This window comes from Amblyomma mixtum, chromosome 7 (genome assembly GCF_055824585.1).
Source record: "Amblyomma mixtum isolate Tamu chromosome 7, ASM5582458v1, whole genome shotgun sequence".
NCBI classification, from domain to species: domain Eukaryota; kingdom Metazoa; phylum Arthropoda; class Arachnida; order Ixodida; family Ixodidae; genus Amblyomma; species Amblyomma mixtum.
In genome coordinates this window covers 103547471-103567619 of record NC_143018.1, presented here as the reverse complement: position 1 = coordinate 103567619, position 20149 = coordinate 103547471, and the positions used below count along the sequence as shown (strand labels likewise).

The following is a 20149-nucleotide window of genomic DNA, read 5'->3' as shown; positions in this document are numbered from 1 at the left end:
TGTTGCCCTGAATCCACAACAGACATCCATACAGCAAAGGGGGTAGGAAAGAGGCGGGGGCAGAGGAAATAGCAGATGAGGCACAACGGGGTGTGTATACTTCATCTCACAAGTTGTTTGCTGTACTACCCAGTTGGGGCCAAGAAAGACGACACGTTTTCCTTTGAATATTTGAGCAATGTTAGGATTATTTTTCAAATAATTATTGCAGTAATTGAGAAGGTAGCTCAGGATGGTGTTTTGAAACCACAGCGAGCGTTTAATTCGCTGTTTAAATTATCAGAGAAAGCCTGCGCGGGCACTGCACTGCGGAGGTCTGTTGTGAAGTGGTTTATAGGCAGTCATAAGTATTGTGTCCACCGAGTTCGACGAGTGTCCTGCTTGCAGCAGCTGGAGGCTGGTGCTCTTTCCTTCCTAGGGGTGGAGCCACCAGTCATGGGGTGAGAAGCACAGAGGAACATGTTTTGCAGTGCATGCTGTTCTGATCAGCTTAAATCGCCGCAGCCTTCACAGCGCTGCATACAACTTGTGAGGTGGAGTATAATGCTGCAGCGTGCAACAACAGGAGCAAGAGGGATGTGCTGCATGCAGATGGCATGGAGGGCAAGGAATCTGATACCTGTGGCATGATGGCGCAGCAAGAGGGATTGCTAGCTGTGGGGCTGTGTGATGAAGATGAGAAGGAATATAGAGGTGCAGCATGGAGGGCAGGCGTTCTCGGCTACAGTGCAGCGAAAAGGACGAGACACTGTGGTATAACACAAGAGGGCACTGCACTTGCGGCATTGTGTGGAAAGGGGTAAAACGTTTGTAGCACTGTGTAACAGCTGTCCACTGGGTTCTTGCATTATGCAGCGTATAGTGCACACACCTTCCTGTATTTTGGTGGGTGAGGGAAGGGGTGGGGGGGGGGAGCATTCCAGTAAGGTGTGAGCCCTTCAGACCTTTCCTCATGTCCTGCAGTAATTGCCACTGCTGTGTGGTGCTGGGGAATTTGCCGTTTCTGAGTGCCTCTGCAGCAGCAACTTGGTGGCTAATAAAAGACATTGAAATTAGATAGAGGACAGTGGAGCGGGCTAGGGAAAGGAAAATGACAGCGATAAGCTTTAGAGGAGCATCATTGTTTAGAGCAAAGTGTCAAGGTAGTGATGCCCTAGGTGAGAAATAAAAGAAATATATGGGCTCGGGCAGAACATGTAGTGTGGCAACCAAAGTGGTCCCTAAGGGTAGCAGAGTGGATTCCAAAGACAAGGGAACAGCTAGAAGGCACCCATAAGGTTTGGTGAAGGGATAAGATAATTTTTTGATGCTGGTGACTGCTGCAGGGCAGAGGTAATTTGAAATCAATTGGGAAGCCTTTGCACTATAGTGGACCTATTCCAGCGGATGGTGGTGGTGGCTTGCCAGTAGCCAGTACCACTCGCTAGTGGTAGCACAGCCAAGGCAGGGCAGCCGAATTAAGCTGAACTGAATTTTGAGGACCTAATTTTTTACAGCACAACAGAAAACATAATGTCTGAAGCTCCCGATTCCACCGTGGTTCTGTTAGAAAAGGTGTAGAATATGTTTATTGAATATTTCGTTAGTGGATGTGTTCGTTCTTATGTGTCCGTATGCTTGAAACTGTGGTCAGCAAGCATGACAGCTGTTGCATGCCAGCAATACTGGTGAACTAAAAACTAATAACGTCCCAGCCCCCTCACAGTAATAGACAGTTATTTAATGAGGGAGTAATTACTCATTGGCGACCATCTACGAGCAGCCATGCGGCTGCAAAGGAAAGCTACACAGATTCCATAGAAACTTCATAGTTACTGAAAAATTTGTCCTGGTCCAGGGTTCGAACCCAGAACCACCGCTTCATCGCAGCAGTTGCTCTACCAACTTAGCTAACTGGGACGGCTGGTATATGGTAGGGCATCTGACCAACTGTACACTAGCCAACCATATAACATTTGATCAACACTGTTCCCATTTCGAGTTATTGATCAATTCGCTCTCGCCCTACCATAAGCTTGCCGTCCTGGTTAGCTCAGTTGGTAGAGCGACTGCTCCGGTGAAGCGGTGGTCCCAGGTTCGAACCCCGGACCAGGACAAATTTTTCAGTAACTACGAAGTTTCTGAGCAAGCAATGAGTAATTACTCCCTTATTACAAATCTCCACCTTGGGGGATTCACCTAAAGATTTGACCAGGCAGTTTTTGTATGGCATAGCGTCCATTTGAGCTTGTGCACCTCAATCTGTCTGTTAACATGTATTCTGCATTGACGACAGTTTTAGTGGACTGTGGTTATGGCGTCTACCGGCAAATGGAAAACACTGTGGATCCATCGGGTAACAAAAGCTCAAAGCATTGGTACTGCTAAGTGTGGATTGTTTTTCATCAGAGGACATACTGGAGAGAGCCTGAACTGTAGATTAAATGTGAATAAGGCCTGTTTCACATGCTAGGCGCCTATCTGCATGGAAAGCTTTGAGCAGAACTCTTGCTTTTGTGCTTACTCTCCTGCCCAGAATCTTTGCTGCTTTAAAGCCGGGTGCACACCCGCATGCCAATAACTAACTTAATGCTTCACTAGGTTAGTGAGCTTATTTTGTTGCATTAATTGTCCAGACTGCTCCCTTAAACTGCCATTAAAAGGTCATTAAGGGAAGAGGTGGAGTGGGTGAAAAAATTGGGAGAGAAGGCAAAGACCTTCATGGTCTCATGTGCGCAGGAATGCAGGCTGAACCCTCCTGGAACACAGTGTTGCAGCACACTTGATGCCTAAGTGCTGCAAACAGGAAACTCATGCGGACGTACTAATGTACACCGGGTGTCATGTCCAGGGATCAGTGGTGGCGGGTGGAGGGTGCCAGTAACTGGCGAAAGAAACTGCATGGTGTTGCACCCACTGACCCCACCGCATCTCCTTCCTCGTGCAGCTGCGTGGCCAGCGGCGGCTGATGGTGGAGCAGCTGGTGCACTTTGACCCCAGCCTGGCCCTGGACTCGGCCACGTGCGCCGCCCTTGCCAGCCGAGGTTACGGACACCTCCTCCAGCAGGCCAACAGCGGTGAGCCAAGGGGGGGGGGGGGCCTCTGTAGTGCTTTCAGTCGAGAGGAAGCAGTGCATGTCTGTCAGCTTGATGGCACTCTTGGGGCTCAGCCCTCTAAGGAGTTTGTGCACTACGATATGCCTGCCGCCCCATTTCAGCAAAACTTAGTTAAGGGTGCACTGAAGAGGAATCTGAACTCGTCTTTTTGCCGCGGGAGCTCCATCCACACGTTCTGAGCATTTTTAGAAACTTCGATTTATTGACCTGTGTGGCCGATTTCCCTAATTAAATCGAATTAATGTCCGGCTCCCGCTTTTTTTTTTTTAATTCTCTCTCGTATGGTGGGCGGAGTCGACCAATGCGCGGAGTGCCTTTCACCCAGTCCCGTGACCGCTTGCCGCTCTGCCATCGGCGGAGTAATACGTAGTAATCCGCAGAAGCAAATAGTCCGCACGTATTTTTATTTCTTCGGGCTTATTTTGCGGCTATATTATCAGCGAATGAAACCATTTATTCACGGAAACCCAAAAAACAACATAAAGCAAAAGCAAAGCCTCCACGGAGCTGGCTGAAAGGCACTCCACGCGTTGGTCGACTCCGCCCACCGTACGAGGGAGAATTAAAAAGTAAAGGCAGGAGCCGGACGTTAATTCGATTTAATTAGAGAAATCGGCCACACAGGGCAATAAGTCACAGTTTCTAAGAATGCTAGGAACATGTAGATCGAATTCCCGCGGCAAAAAGACGAGTTCAGATTCCTCTTCAGTGCACCTTTAACTTTGTACTTAGCGACCACAGCTTAGTTGTAGTGGAGTGTGGGAAAGTTTTATTTGAACAAAGAGGACCACTTTACAGTGAAGCTTACATGACGGGTGTGCATTATAAATGTTAAAACCCCACATACAGCTGTTGAGTTCTGAAGTGGTGGAAAGTTCTCAACGTAGGACTCCTCACTGTAGAGCATTCTAAAGCCATTGAAGCAGTAGGATGTTGCTGCATTAAACAGTGGTGTTAAGTGCGGGACCAGCTTGACGCATACGTCAGAAACAAGAAATCACTCGCTTTCGATGATCAGCACCAGATGTGGATCTTTTCCGACATCAAGACTGGCATGAAAGTTTAATTGTACAAACTGAGAAGTGCTTGCTGCGTTTGGTAAAACAGGCGGCCTTGAAACTGTAAACTGTCCGTGTGGTGACCTGTTAAGAAATTTATTAGTGATGGTTACAATTTTGCAGTTGCATGTTAGGTGCAAAAGTAAGTTCCACAAAGGAGCTGCTACTAACCCAGAGTGTACATGAAAAATGTCAGCACGACATCATCTTCATCATCATCATCAGCCTGACTACACCTACTGCAGGGCAAAGGCCTCTCCCATGTCTCTCCAATCAACCCTGTCCTTAGGCAGTTGCGGCCACCCTATCCCCGCAAACTTCTTAATCTCATCCGCCCACCAAACTTTCTGCCGTCCCCTGCTACGCTTGCCTTCTCTTGGTATCCACTCCGTTACCCTCAAGCACCACCGGTTATCTTGCCTTCACATTACATCACATTGCATTGCATTGCAGGTAGAAAGCGGACGTTGAAAAACAATCATAGCACTAACGCTTGCTCAAGACCTTGTTCAGAGCAATCCGGCAACCTTATGCCGGGTGTTACCCATTGCTCACTTTGAGCAGTTTTCCATGGATTTTGCGTAATGCCTTTAAAATGCAGAGAACTTACGCTTCCTTTTGTGAGTGCACTGAAGGGTGTCCTGTACTCAACCTTACCGTTTCCTGCAGGTCACTTCCCGATGTGTGTGACTGATCCAGACCTGCTGCTGCCGCTGTCGTGCGACCTGCCGCTGCTCAGCGCCCACCTCCGGCTGCTGGCCGACCTGCTGCCACGACTGGACCCTGACCTGGTGCAGCGGGTCGCCCGAATGTACGATGCATCACGGCCAGCACCTGCCCTCGCTCTGCGCCGAGTCCTCCTGGCGTCTTCAAGACAGGGCCGGTGAGCGGTTCTCATCGTTGCCTTCCGTATCCTTGTAGTATATCTGGAATGTGGCAGGGCAGAGGAGTCGATGCTTCATGACTTGGGAAAAAATGTCATAAACAGTGGCTACTCACTGCGGGCATTTTTTCCGGTTGGACGTATGGATGGACGGAACCCTTTAAATAAGATGGCAGCTTGCGCCACCTAGCTGTGACTCTGGCCAATAAAAGCTGTTGCCATTTGTCGCCATTATCTTCTGGAGAGCATTTTCTTTTTTGCATTGTTTACCTCTTAGTTTATCTAGGACTCTTATGTCAAGGAATTTTTGCTGCTGCATCTGTTTCACTGATCTTGTTGCTAGGCGGTTGTGCATTCATCAACGGTCTCGAAATTTGTAACTTGAACATAGTTTACATTGTTAACCATGGCCATTTCCAGATCAATCAGATTGGTTTGGTTTATTGGGGTTTAACGTCCCAGAGCGACTCAGGCTATGAGGGACGCCGTAGTGAAGGGCTCTGGAAATTTCGACCACCTGGGGTTCTTTAATGTGCACTGACATCGCACAGCACACAGGCCTCTAGAATTTCGCCTTCAAGAAATTCAGCCGCCGCGGCCGGGATCGAACCCGCGTCTTTCGGGTCAGCAGCCGAGCGCCGTAGCCACTGAGCCACTGCGGCGGCGGCCAGCCCAATCAGAGTGTTGTGTTTTGATGCATGGACACTATGGGAAGTTTCACAGTCAGAGAACTCTGGCCTTTAGCACGTGCAGAAGAGCTTTCTATGTGTGCATGATGCAGACTAGAAAAAAGAAACTTGCCATTCATGAAGAGGCCTGCACTGTGTGACAGGCTGAAAGTGTGCGCAGTTCCTGCACTGATGGTTAGCTGTTCCATACGTCTGCATTAACCCCTTGTGTTCCTTAGTCGGTCCTCTCCTGACATTGCAACACGGCCGTTCCTGTCTGCTGTCGGGCATTGCCTGGCAAGGTGTTTCTTGGTTGAATTGCATGCTTTTTCCTCATTACGCATAATGTGCCATCTTTTAAACTGCACGCTACCCAAATGTCATTGAAATACCTCTGAAATAGCATTGAAAGACAAACATTCCGTGAAAAGTTTGTCCTTGCACAGTTTTTTTCTTTCATAGTGGCCAAAACTAGGGAAATATTTTTGGACTGGAACTGTTGTGCAGTGCGTAAAAGTTTTGGACCGCAAGGGGTTAAGTATACCATGAGATGTTTTGGGCCTGGGCTCAAGGCCCAAAACACTGTGGCCCAAAAAGCCGATGTGTGCTTTTTTTTTTTCGATTTTTGAAGTCAGTTTTTTTTACGCTCATAGTTGCACCAGAAGAGGTCTTTCCCATGTGCGGTGCAGTTAATATTATGTAAGAAATAAGAAAGGCCAGAAAGGCGCGGTGATTTCCTGTTTTTTCTTAGACCCTTATTCATTCATTCTTTTTTTCTTGGCCGCAGCTACCCCGGCTCTTCGTCTTCCCTCTCGACGGACTCCCTGGATTTGACACAATCGGTGAGGCAAGAGCGTTATTAGTCACTGCGAGTTCTCTGCATGTAGCAGGCCGTTTGATTTGAAGTATAGGTCTTAAATTAAATTATGCCTGAAAAATTGGTGATGTACAGCCTAGACTTCTGTGAAGCTGGAATTGGAATTCACTGGGTGTGTTTTTCCATGTGCTTCATCTGTGAAGCAGCTGAGATACTGGCAGCCACCAGTATGTGTTGTGTCACCACTTTAAGACGGGAGCTGGCCACACAGTATAACCATTGATCAGACATTAAATGGTTAACTACCGTGAAGTTACGAGCAAACCCCCCTCCCAATGCAAGTCGAAATTACCAGTAAAGTGGAGGGGGCGCAATCCTGGAACGCCACAGAAATTTAAGATGGGGACAACGAAGTTATTCTGCCAGAAAAAAGAAGCGCAGTGTGCATGGATTTAAAATTTTATTTATCTTCGGGGATGCGAACTTTATTGGGCCGAAGATTTGTTGCAGCCTCTTCAGAACGAAGCCAGTTGCTAACTGTGTGTCCTGTGCTTCTTTGGTGCTGAAACATCTCAAACTGTGCATCGTCCATGCATTCACTAAACTCCGGCGTGCCGTTACTTAGCTTTCGTTGCAGTTCGGCGTTATTGTAGCTTTGCTCTAGCAAATTGTAAAAATTCCTGTCCCATTCCCATATCTGTTTCCGGCCGAACTTGAAGTGTCGAGACGTCTGGTGCACATTTTTCCGTTTTCTTGACGCCTCTGGATGACCTGAGTTTTCTTTGCCACTGTGTAGGAATGCGGAGCCGACCTAACACTGCCTAAACAAAGTGACAAATGGTGTGTGGCTACTGGCTTATCAGGCTGCAAAGCAGGATTGGATTGGATTGTGTTTTTGGACTGGATGGGGCAGGCCAGTGTTGCCTGGGCGCATTGCGTGTCGGTGGGGGTGCTTGTGCGGAATTCTATAGTAGTGTGAAAAGCTGTTGTATGTGGCTAGTGTTATGCGTCAAATCAGGATGGTAACCTTGAATGCACAAAGGGAGTTTCCCGAATTCTTTTATGCCTTTTATAGCAACACACTGTTATCAGGCTGCAACTGCTCATGAAAATGAAATGTAAGTGTACAGGTGGGCATTTTTGCGTAATGTGAGCATAAAGTCTTTTCGATTGGGCTGCACTTGCTGCACCAGTTCTCTAAAGTTCTGCTGTGGTGTCGCGAGTATGTTACGCAGCGTCAGTTCTGGCAGTTCAAGCGCAGCATGGCACTTGCTGCTTCCAAAATGAATGTTAGAGTGGCGGCCTGGTCGCCTGCCAGCCTTGGCATCACCAACAAATTGCAGCCAGCTGTGTGTCGCCCACATCAGCAGCTGCCACCATCCCGAACCATGTGAAGAATTTTCAAGCAGTAGATTGCAGTGAATTTTTGCCACGGACCAGCCTTGATCCGTGTGCGCCTTGCGCACGTGCATTCTTTTACTGAACACGCCTGAAATGCCAGCTTGCATTATGCTGCATGCAGGTGTTTACTTTTTTGGACCTGCTGTCAAGTACACATAACCGTTTGCTTGGCAAACTTGGGCACCATTCTCATAGGAGAGTGGAGTAACTTGAGTCTCTTTGCCATTTATTGCAACGTCCATTTTTTTTTAAAGCCACCATCCTCAAGGGCGACTGCGACCACTGAGGAGGCGTGAATTTTCTTGGACTAGACCTGCACGATGTCTGTGCTTTTTTGAAACGAATGCTGTCGTGCAGAGGGCAGCATGTCACACTGCTGAAACAACCGGCAAAGTGCAGAACTGCAAGAACTGCCTGAACCAGTTCGTGTGGTGCAGACATATTGAACTGTTCTGTAACTTCAGTTAGTATGACAAAGCTTCATTGCACTTTTTTTTGCCACGTAATGGTCTTGTGTGCCAAAACTATTTGAAATGTTCACTTTGTAATTATTTGAAGCGAATTACTATTCACTTTGAGCCAAAAAAGCCACTGTTCACGCAAACTATCAAACAGAGGTAACAAGGCAGTTGATCTGTTGGCTCCCTAGACCTACTTGGTGCATGTCACCTGTTAGACGCAGCTTTTGCAAATGCAGGACGATGACTCGGTGAATGAAGAGGACATTGTCAAGTTCATGCTGTTCGTGCTGCTGATGCTGAACCGGCGCCGGTCCAAGAACCGGGGCTACGATGAGCGCCTGCTCAGGACCGGCTTCTTCACGCCCCCGGCACCATCCAGCACAAAGCGCCCTCCCGCAGCTCAGGAGGCCGAGCGCTATGTTGCGTGTGGCCAGTCCCACTGCGGCCTGGTGGTACGGGGCAAGGCCTACACCTGGGGACGGGCTCAGTTTGGCAGGTGCGTTTGCTCCCTACAGAAAGAACTGCAGCAGCTGTCTTGTTTGGAACCCTTTTGTTGCTAGTGTACAGTAGAACCTCTCTACAACAAACGCTGCGACAGCGAAGTTTCCACCACAGCAAAGTATTTGCGATTCCCCGTCAGTAAACCATTCAAGGCAATGCTGTTATTTCCCCCTGCGGCAAACATGTTTCGAACCGAGGGTTGAGTAAAACAGAAAGTTGGGCTAGGTGCAACGATCCATCAAAAAACGGCGCACAGAAAAACACAAGGAGAATGGACAGGACAAGAGCGCTCTTGTCCTGTCCGTTCTCCTTGTGTTTTTCTGTGCGCCGTTTTTTCATGAACCGGGGGTCCGCATCAACGAAATTTTTCTGAGTAAGCGGCCGTTTTTTTTTTTTTTTGTTGTTGGTGCGTCCACATTTGCTCGTATATCCTATTGGCTTTCAGCAGAACTGGCGGCCAGAGACAGTTTGCCCTTTCTAGAGCGCAGCTGACATTCCCTGTGCAGACATGTGGTGTAATAAAGATGCAATGTGGTACACGACTGCTTACGAGAAGGTGGTGCCCTCTGGAGGCTGTGGGGACAATCAGCCGCAATGGAGCACTACATGTTCTGAGGTTTCCAGTTGTTCCCCGCAGGTTTGGCGTAGAACAGCTTGCGCGTCAACCACACCAGGGTGCGAAGCGCTCTGGCATGTGCTTTGAAAAGGAGGGCACTGCCAAAGCTGTTACAGAATTTCTCTGCGATTGCCTACTTGAATGAATGAATAATGAATAATGAAGAGAGTAACGAAAGAATGAGGACTTCCCTTGGAAGCTCGGTCAACTTAGGTTATAACTGAGCTACGGCTGTAACAAAGTAATTGCCGAGATCCTTCAACTTTGTTATAACGTGGTTCAGCTACATAGCATTTCAAGTCAATAGTTGCAGTATGTTCCAGTGTCTTTGTTGTTTGCGTTTGTTGTGCGTTCACCGTTGTGCTCATCACCATTGTTCAGTTACCATCCATTCCATTTAGTTCACAATGTAGAACCAGCCAGCTCTCTTTCTTACATTGTTGGTTGGCATTTCCAAGCCACTTGTGAAACTCCCCCCCCCCCCCCCCCCCCGTCTTTTGTGTTTGGCTGTCTTTTAGGCTGGGACACCGGGAGAGCCACAAGGAGATCCTGGGTGTCACGTGTGTGGAGGTGCTGGACACCCTGCGGGTCAAGGTGTCCCAGGTGGCCTGCGGCACCCACCACACCCTGTTCAATACTGATGCTGGCGTGAGTGGCATGCAGCTTTGTTCACTCGGAGTGCGGGGACGTGCTGAGATGCTTTGCAGGCGCTGACAGAGCAGAGGAGACAGGAAGACACATGATGGTTTCCAGCACAGGAACTTGCCCTATTTGCTCGCATAATAGGCACACTCGCATAGTAGGTGCACCTGCAGTTTGTTCGCGAAAAATCTGATTTTATTGCGAAAGCAGTACTACTTGCACTTTCACGCCGTTGCGTGCCGCGGCCGGTGACCACCATCGTGCCGCGGCGGTGACCACCATTGACCTTCATTTGACCTTGATTGCATTAGATTGGATTAGATTGGGTTGGATTAGATTAGACTGGATTGGATTGGGTTAGATTAGATTACATTAAATTAGATTACATTGGTTTGGATTGGATAGGAGTAGATTGGAATGGATTGGATTGTATTGTACTGGACTGGTTGGATTGGATTAGATTAGATTACATCGGAGTGGATTGAATTGGAATGGAGTGGATTGAATTGGATTGGAATGGATTGCATTGGATTGGTTCGGATTGCATTGGATTGAATTGGGTTGGGTTGTATAACTGATGCATCACCACAAGTCTAACCACCAGCTACACTACCAGCTGTACCATGGCGTACGTACGGATATTGCTTTCGCAATTACCGGGCTTAACCAAGCTAAGCCACAGTGTTTTTTTTTTTTATTTCTGCCCATAATAGGCGCACCCCGAACTTGGCACTGTGATCAATACTGTACACGATTGCAAGCCAATGCCCCCCCCAATCTCAGGTGAAAAGAAAAACACACGACTACTAGTCCTCAGTAGTGTTCCTAATAGGCATAGTAGAAGCACCCCAAACTTTGAGCCAGATGTTCTGAAAGAAAGGTGCACCTATTATGTGAGTAAATACGGTACTTCAAGCACAAGCTTCTTCATCTTTGATGGAAAGGCTACTTATTTGCGTGTGTGAAAAATCAAAAGGAGAAAAGCTTATTTTATGCACAAGGAGACTCTCAATGTAAACACATGTAAACAAGGGCACAAAAGTTTTGACCGCTTTGGTTCATGCGAAGTATTTTAATATTTGCTTTGTTTCTAGTTTAAGTACATCCTGACGATGCTTGTAAATGAGAACTAACCACACTATTGCACCATTATTTAAGCACTGTTGACCAAAGTATCTTTCCTTATTGTAGATGGTTTGTATTTTTCGTTTTTCCTGTTGAGTTGAGTTGAGATGCTGTAAGCTACAGGTGGGGTTAGCCTTGCAGTTTCTTCCGGCAATTTCTCCACCGTTGTGTTATATGTCCGCGGCAGCACATAAGAAGTGCATGTAAGTAAGAGTGAAAATTTTAAGTTTTTTTATACTTGTAAAGTTTTAATTATGATTAAGAGCACAATTTCAGACGTCATTTCCTTTCATATTTTGCTTGTTCGTGCTGTTCAAATTAGTGGTTGTGTATAATTACCGGCTAGGCCATTGCTTTGCATTACTGTAGGGTGTTGTTGTGTGGTCACTCTGATCAGTCATGTTGTGGTCTGTGCTTGTATGTTTTAAAGCAGGCATGGCTTGAACTGATGCAGTGGGATTTCAAGGCCCCGAGAGGAATATGGAGGTCCAGTTCACAGAATCTGTCCACAAAAATGAGTGCAACTTGAATATGTGTGGGAGTTAGTTTAATTTACTTTATGTGTTTACTGTTTGAAGGACATGACACGTATATAGTGCACAGCCACTGTTAAATGGAAAGGAGCAGTTGCAAAGTGAACTAGACCCCTGCTATCTGAAGACCAAAAGTGCACAAATTTGAATATAAATGAATTTGCTGCTTTGATGATGTCATCGAAGGCGTACTACATACTCACTTATTCATCTGTTCACGCATATACTCACTCACTCAGTCGTTGTACAAATCATGGAAGAGGCTTCCCACAGCCCTTAGCTCCTCTTCTGTTGTTTCCGAATAAAATTGTGGTTTTATCCAACTGTGGAGCCTACCCTGCATTGGGCACAGTGCCCTACCAAGATGTGCGGAACATTGATAGTCCTGATAACTTGCTGATGTTTTCTAGGCTTATCATTTATGCAATATCCGGCTTTCCTGAAATAAAGCCTGCTGCAGAAGAGTGGAATCTTGCAGAGTGGACTCACACTTGGCCTTTTAGCTGACTCTCTTGTTTTTGTGATTTTGTGATTTCTCTGGCAAACACTGCAGTTGTGTAGCCTTGCTACACTGGTGACATCAATAGAAGGGTTCATTGAAGTGCGTAGGGTGCGCAGAGGAAGCCAAGTTTCACAGCAGTCCCCCTCCTCATACTCTCTTCTGCTGAGGCCCCTATGTTTAAAACACAGCGCAGAGATGAGGAATGGTTTTAAAACATTCATTTCATTGTGATGTAATTACAACTTATACAAAATATTATTTAGCAGCAGGTTTTACTTTCCTATCGGCAGAGGAAAGCAGAGTCCTTGCACCGCTGAGATATCAATGTGACAGTGCGCTTCCACAGGAATTTCCGTTCTCTTCCAAGCCAAAGACTATAGCATACGACACGTCCGTTCTTTGTTAATTGAAAAAGGAACCTGGAAAGATTGCCTCAAAGTGACCCGGTAAGCAAACAGTTCTTGTAACGCAACATCACGGTTCCTCAGCCGCCATTGTCGTCAGAAAACCTGCATGGCCATAACACTGCACTATAAACAATGACGGGTAAGGTTTGAGAGAGAAAAGGTATGGGGCAGACCTGGCGCCTCCCTTAGATGATTAGAGGGGGTAGCTGCACCCCCTGCCCCCCTGTGCGCACGCCTGTGTTGAAGTGTCCATCCGTGGTGATGGTGCAGGTGTTCTCGTGTGGCTCATCACGCTTTGGCCAGCTGGGTCTGGGCGACCTGCAGAGGACCTGGGTGCCCCACCTGGTGGAGACCCTCTGCACCAAGGAGGTGGTCAGGGTGACCGCGGGACTGTACCACTCCCTGGCGGTCACCCGGGATGGCTGGTAGGTGTTGGCAGGTGCCACTGTGTTGGAGAGAGCAGAGTTTAATTTTTTCTTGACCGTGGGGAAAAAATGACCGTTTTTTTTGTAGGCTTTGGTAGCTTTGTTGTTCAGTGAAAACTATTTATTTGAAAACAAAGCTAAATAAATGTGCTTTTTAGGCATATAAAATTGAATAATGAAGTGCATATTGCGACAGAAAATTTTGTTTGCCAAAAACAAGATTTTAGAAGAAAATTGAAGAAAACTTGTATAAACACGCATGTATATGAAAGAAAAAAAGATGTTAAGAATTTTCTGAAATATGAAAAATATTTGGTATGAGCCACTACCTGTTAAAAAGTCAAACAGTCAAAGTGTGTGTTATATATATGTCCAACATACATTAGTCAAACTATATACAGGGTGTCCACACTAACTTTAGCCAAGGGTTAAAAAATAAAATATTTGAGGTAGGCCAGGGAAACCACTTGCATACATCTACTAACCGGCTTGCGCATCAAAGGCAATTTTTTGTTTTGCAATTAATTAATTAGTAATGAAGATAATTTTTCTAAATGCGTAAATATTGACTTTAGATGGCTGATGTGAATAGCAAAGTTAGAGAGCACCTTCAGAAACCCCCATTCTATTTATTTTCGGTAAAAGAAACCTCACGTATACCTTTTTTCCGAGCTCTAAAGAAAGCCCGCGAAATATAAAAAAAATCACATGACTAGCGCATCCGCGCGCCACGATTGTGCTGCTCTCAACCGTTGCTTGAGTGAACGAAATGAGCTGCTGGCAAGGCGCGACGACCTCAATGCGCTGGCAGGCCGATATGTCAACGGTGGTTGCGGCCGGCCTCCGCGCTAGCCAGTCTGCAAGCGTGACGGTGCAAGTTGCAGCGAACGCGCCGGGCATTGTGAGCTATGACATGGCCAAAGGTGACAAACACAAATTCGACGAGTTTTATTCGCTACTGAGAGGCAAAAGAAGATGGCAAAATACTTGCCTATTTTCTTTTGCCTCTCAGCGGCGAATAAAAGTCGTCATATTTGTGTTTGTCACCTTTGGCTATTTCGTAGCTCCCAATGCCCGGCGCGTTCGCTGCAACTTGCACCGTCACGCTTGCAGACTGGCTAGCGCGGAGGCCGGCCGCAACCACCGTTGACATATCGGCCTGCCAGCGCATTGAGGTCGTCATGCCTTGCCAGCAGCTGATTTCGTTCACTCAAGCAACGGTTGAGAGCAGCACAATCGTGGCGCGCGGATGCGCTAGTCACGTGATTTTTTTTATATTTCGCGGGCTTTCTTTAGAGCTCGGAAAAAAGGTATACGTGAGGTTTTCTTTACCGCAAATACCGTATTTACACGATTGTAAGTCGACCCATTTTTCAAAATTTGAAAATCCGAAGTGGGGGGGTCGACTTACAATCGAAACCAAAGCATCACACTATAAATAAAGGCGAAACAAACGAGACAAGCGTGGTTGCATTTTTTGCTGCGTGGCTCCGTCGCATCGTTCTTGCCTTGAGCAGCTATGTCAACGCGCAGAACCGCCATCCCCGCCCCGCGCGAGGCGGCCCGCTGATGGTGGCTGTCGATAAGCAGCAAACCAGCACCAACCCACTCCCCACACGTGGCCGCAGATTGCGTATGCTGATAAGCGGCGGCGGCCCGATAGCGCCTTCGCGTTCTACTCTTATTTTTTTTTTTGTTTACTTTCAACCGCGCACTCGGCGCCGAAGGGAGCGTCGGTAGCTGATGGAAGGGCTGCTGTTCCAATCGTGGCGGCACCCCCCTCCGAATCGCAGCGGCACCAGGGAGTGTCGGTAGCCGACGGAAGAGCCGACGCCGCTCGCGCGTAATTTCTCTCTGGCTCTGACGCATTCGACTACTGCCGGCCGCGTTTCACAAGTTTTTAATGTAGTGCTTCGTCATTCGTCATTTGTGCTTCAGGTCTGATAAGCGACCGGTGCTCGTTCGCGGCTACATTCAAGATGTCTGTCATTCTTTATGCCGAAGAAACGAACTGCGCGCCAGGCCGCAAGTTCGACCTTCGCACTGAGTGATACAGGAGTGGCAGCTACAACGAGGCAAAATTTTCAGCTGTTGCTCGCGATGTCATGATGTGGCTTTTTGCGAAGTGCAGGATTTCACTGCATGACGATGTTAGAACGACGAGCTGTGGGACTGCAACAGCGATGACGACATGACGACGGCAGCGCTAGCGAGGACGATATGACGAGTGACTAAGACATTTTTGTTTTGGAATGTGCCCACGGGCACTCCCGCGTGCGGCAGCCGATAGCGGCTGGTGATCAGCGGAGGCCACAGGATAGTACTGTCGCGTTCTAGTTCTACTAATAAAGGCCAAGTTTAAATGACCTCGTTTTTTTTTTTCACAATTGTGATGTGGGGGGTCGACTTACATTCGAGTCGACTTACAATCGTGTAAATACGGTAAATGGAATGGGGTTTCTGAAGGTGCTCTCTAACTTTGCTATTCACATCAGCCATCTAAAGTCAATATATACACATTTAGAAAAATTATCTTCATTACTGATTAATTAATTGCAAAACAAAAAATTGCCTATGATGCGCAAGCCGGTTGGTAGATGTATGTAAGTGGTTTCCCTGGCCTACCTCAAATAATTTATTTTTTAAGCGTTGGCTAAAGTTAGCGTGGACACCCTGTATACGCATATGTCAAACTACCCGTCAAAAAGTCAAACTGTCAAAGTGTGTTATTTATATGTTACCTTTACTTAAAGGTCTTAAGTAACAGAATTCGCTCAAACCTCCAGTCCCAAAGAGCCCCACGATGCAGCCATGCTATAAGTGAAGTAAATGAAAAAAAGTCTGTATGCAGGACTAGGCATGCTTATTTCGTTCTATTTAATGCAGGCGCCCTTTATCAAGGGATGAGAGTGAAGCATAGCCACATCAGTTCGGAGGATCTTGGAGGTAGTCAACAAACTCAGGTTTCACCGGCACCTCTTCAGAACCACAGCTTGTAGCACTTGCTTCTCCAAGCAAAAACAGTGCGTCAGCTGATGCATATGACACAACCAGTGCTGATGACCCCACTGACCTGTGAGGAAGAGTGCGTGACTTTTGTTGTGCTGACAAAGTGGACAACATCTTGTTCTGTAAGCTCCTGAGCATGATGGCGGAAGTCTTACATTTCTTTTGGCAACCACCACAATCTGAAATAAAAGGAAAGAACAGGAGAAACCGTTTCTTCCTTTTCACTAGGTTTTATGCCCAAATGATGGCTGAACCTGCGGGTAAATCTGTCTGGAATTGCATCCTAAACTGTTACCAATCTGTTCAGTATGGGCTATGGCTAGCACCATGTGAGCATCTGCGGGAACACTCTCTTGGTGAGCAGCCTTTGTAGCTGAGCGTATTTTGTACTGTGCAGATTTATGTGAATTGTGCTGAATGTCTATCACTGTCAGGTATATAAATGAGTTTTTTGTTTCTGCCACAGCAGTGAGCCTGTAGTATGCTACGACCTGAGCAAGCCTCAAAATCGGTGGCACAATTTTTTTTTAGCGTAGAGTATTGTTAAAATACATGGTGCACTAAAAATTTACTACATTCAATATTGATACTGCGATACTGGAATTTTTCGCAAGCGATACCTAACACTGATACTCAAAATGTATCGAAAGATAGTATCGCAGATACATGCGTTTCCTTTTCTGTCCATGCCTGTATATTTAGGGCAGTTTACTGATATTTTATGTTGTGCCAATGCATTTCACTATGTGAGTATAGAAAAATAGTTATGAATCACTATTTGCTTGCACATATATATCCATAAATCAACCCACATTTAGTCCTGGACCATATATCAACGTGCATTTCTGATAATTGAAATAAAAATCTTTAGTTCCTTGAAGTTTGAATTAATGAGTGGGCTCGGTACTTATAAAATTAATGAAAAAAAATGGGACAAATCTGCAGCCCTCATTTTGTCTGCTTCCCTTCATCTCATTTTCTCACACTAATTTTATACATAATCAACCAACTAGCTGTGCTTCACAGTCTGCGTAGTTGATCTGGCTACCGTACTCTAATTTCCTCCATGACTCATTGCTCCATGACATTAGGCTAAGTTTGTGGGAGAACTTTATAGCTTTCCTCTGAAGCAATATGGCTGCACTTGGGTGGGTACTCATGAGTGATTACTCTTCCGTCAATGGAAGCCGCATTTTGTACATATTTGATGTGTGTTGAATGATCTTGAATGTGTGGTTCATTCTGCCTCAGTCTGAGCTAGAAGAGCATCTCTGCCCTGTGTCCGTGTGCAGCCTGTTCACCTGGGGCTGGGGAGTGCACGGTCAGCTCGGCCACGGGAGCTGTGCGGACGAGCGGCTGCCCCGGCGAGTGGATGCGCTCGCCGATCACAAGATTGTCGATGCCTACGGGGGCTGCGGCCACTCGGCAGTGCTCACCGCTGAGGTGAGGAGAAGCAGCTCGAACTCATCATGCACGGGGCCGAACTTTGTAATTTTCTAAGAGGCTATTTAACAAAGCCAAAGGGCAATATTTACAGGTGCATGCAAAAATATGTCCGCCCATGAGCTGTTAAAGGGGCTCTGAATGTGGCTGTCAATAGAGTTGCAGTATGCCTAGGATGTTAAAGGACGCAGCTTCATGAATGCCCTCAAGCATGAATTTTTTTAAATGCATTTTGCGGAAACTGAGTTATCTGTAGTCAGAATTTGAATTTCAGTGCCTTTGCACCTTTCCCTCTCCCCTCGTCACTTTTTACACATTGAAATGTTGGCGCTCCTCTGCCAGCTGCTGACACGCACATGCATTCTTCGGAGGGGGGGGGGGGGGGGGAGGGGGGGGGCAGAACTTTCTGACACGCCGGAGTGGCCATGGCCATGGTAGCTATGTGATATCTCAAAGAATTGGCACAGCAAACCAATGTTAGCCCTCCACTGCTGACATCACTTGCCACGACATGATGTTGTGTGCCAGGTTTTGTGTGAAAGATCGGCACTGCTCGTCGCCACGAGGTGCAAAAGCAGGAATTTTTAAAAATGTATTTTAAATTATCCGCTTGCTTTTCAGGTCTCTTGCTTGGCATGACTACTAGGTGGCCTGAACTCTACTTCATGAAATTTTATAGCCGACCTGAAACACTCCTTTTCAGAGGCCCTTTAAAATTCATGGCTAAAGAGTAATGTGAAAGCCTGCAGGTCAAGATCTCAGCCTGATGAATGATGCTGCTCTGAAGGAGTGCTGTTGCAGGAGCTGCAGAGAAGTGCAGCCGAGATATCTCATAAATCAAGCTAAGCTCTTCTGCATGCCACAGGATAAGGCTAACGTAGTTTCTGCCACCTGCTGTCTGTATTAAAATGTACCATTGCACTCAGTATGAACTGCAACGCACCCAGAGTGAACCAACTCATGTCTCTGCTTTGTAGCTAATCAGTCTGTCTTCGCTCAGAGCACCCCCCCCTCCCCCCCCCCCCCCCCCACACACACACACACAGACAGAGAGAGAGAAGTTATGGGAATGCTAAATTATCATTATGCGATGACATGCGTTAGCATAAGGTCTACTCTTTGTGTTAATTGCTGGTCTTCTACTTCTTATCTTCTATTCCTCATTAAAGCATTGCCTTCTTGCTCTTGCTTGTTTGTCATTAACCCTTTCGCTGTCGGGTGTTTCTGCCCATGACGCACCCCCAGTGTCGCACACTTCCGGGATGATGGTCCCGCCGTTTCAACGTCAGAATCTGACGATGCGGAACTCGCCTCTTCCTCGGATGAGACGCTGTCAGAGTCTGAATCCGAGCTCGGCTCGTATTTAGAATCTGAAGAGCCACCGCTCCAATGCGCAGAGGAAGGTCCCGCGCGGTCAGCCATATCCGAAAGTAACCGCGCGCAGCGGGGGTGTGCTTCCAGTGGCCCGCAAAACGGAGAGAAATGGGACGCTGTGTAATAAAGATGAGAGAGGGAGATGGAAAAAGGCTAAAACAAAGTTGGGGCTTTGCTTTTGCTGCTGCCAGCCGCAAGCGAGGGTGCGACGAGAGAGCGAAAGCAGCGATCCGAGTCATGTGTCAGTCTCTTTGACTCTCAGAGTGGCAACGGGGCGCGCCCTTGAACTTGAAGCGCCGTAGCTCACACGCCGACAGAAGAAAAATAAAAACCTGCAAAACAGCGGCAGATGGCAGAACAACCCTTGGACCCATAACCACACGCGCGCGTCATGATCCGGCGAACGCGGAGCGACCGCGCCACTCAGCAAAGAGGGAGGGGTGGGCAGGCAGTCGCTCCGTACTCTTCAATACACGTACCAAAACAGTAAGGGGCGAAAATACGAACTTGTAGAAAGATTCAACAGATGGCGCAGCAAGGTCCAAGAGCGTGAGCTTTGCGCTCAAGCGCGAAATTTTGAACGCACGATAGAGAACGTACCGGTACGTCAGTGACACTGTGGGGGGGAAGCGCGAAAACGTACCGGTACGTCCGTGACAGTGAAAGGGTTAAAAGTTCCTTTGCTGAGCAACTTTGCCTTGCTCTTTGTTCAGTCACTCATTTTCATTTTTGCTGAGTCATTCGTGGTCATTCTTAGTCATTATTCCTTTTAGTCATCCTTTTGGGGAGGGGGGGGGTCTATTTGTGGCAGCCACCTTCCCCCCTACAGGTGGAAAGGAAAATTTCCTTTCACTTTTCTTTCTTATGCAACACTGTGCTGCTGGAGGACGCCACACACTTTTCTTGAGGGTGGGACTTTTAATGCCCATGCATTAGTACCATATTTACTCATCTAATTAACCAACTTGCATAATGAATCCACCTCCAACTTTTGTCCTTCACAATTCTTGCTTTCTTTTAAGCGATTCCTTTTGCTTTTCTTACGGTGTGAGCAGGACCTTCAAACCCCCAAGTGATTACTATCACAGATTTATCAGATCACACCATGATACAGCAAACACCTTTGAAGCAAACAGTGCTAAACACTGGCAAAGCAAATGCGGTGGAACGTGTGGTTTGATTGTTGATG

At 47.1% G+C, this 20149-nt stretch overlaps 1 protein-coding gene across 1 annotated transcript in view; it reads left to right on the top strand.

Moving 5' to 3' along the window:
- The window catches only part of LOC149337063 (uncharacterized), an 81033-nt gene that overhangs the window by 29563 nt on the left and 31321 nt on the right, over positions 1-20149 (top strand). Inside the window, exons 14-20 of the mRNA XM_089553298.1 lie at positions 2927-3056; positions 4823-5036; positions 6492-6546; positions 8620-8879; positions 10019-10148; positions 12980-13134; positions 17436-17586. Coding sequence (XP_089409424.1) covers positions 2927-3056; positions 4823-5036; positions 6492-6546; positions 8620-8879; positions 10019-10148; positions 12980-13134; positions 17436-17586 — 1095 coding nt within the window. The remainder of the gene's footprint in view (positions 1-2926; positions 3057-4822; positions 5037-6491; positions 6547-8619; positions 8880-10018; positions 10149-12979; positions 13135-17435; positions 17587-20149) is intronic.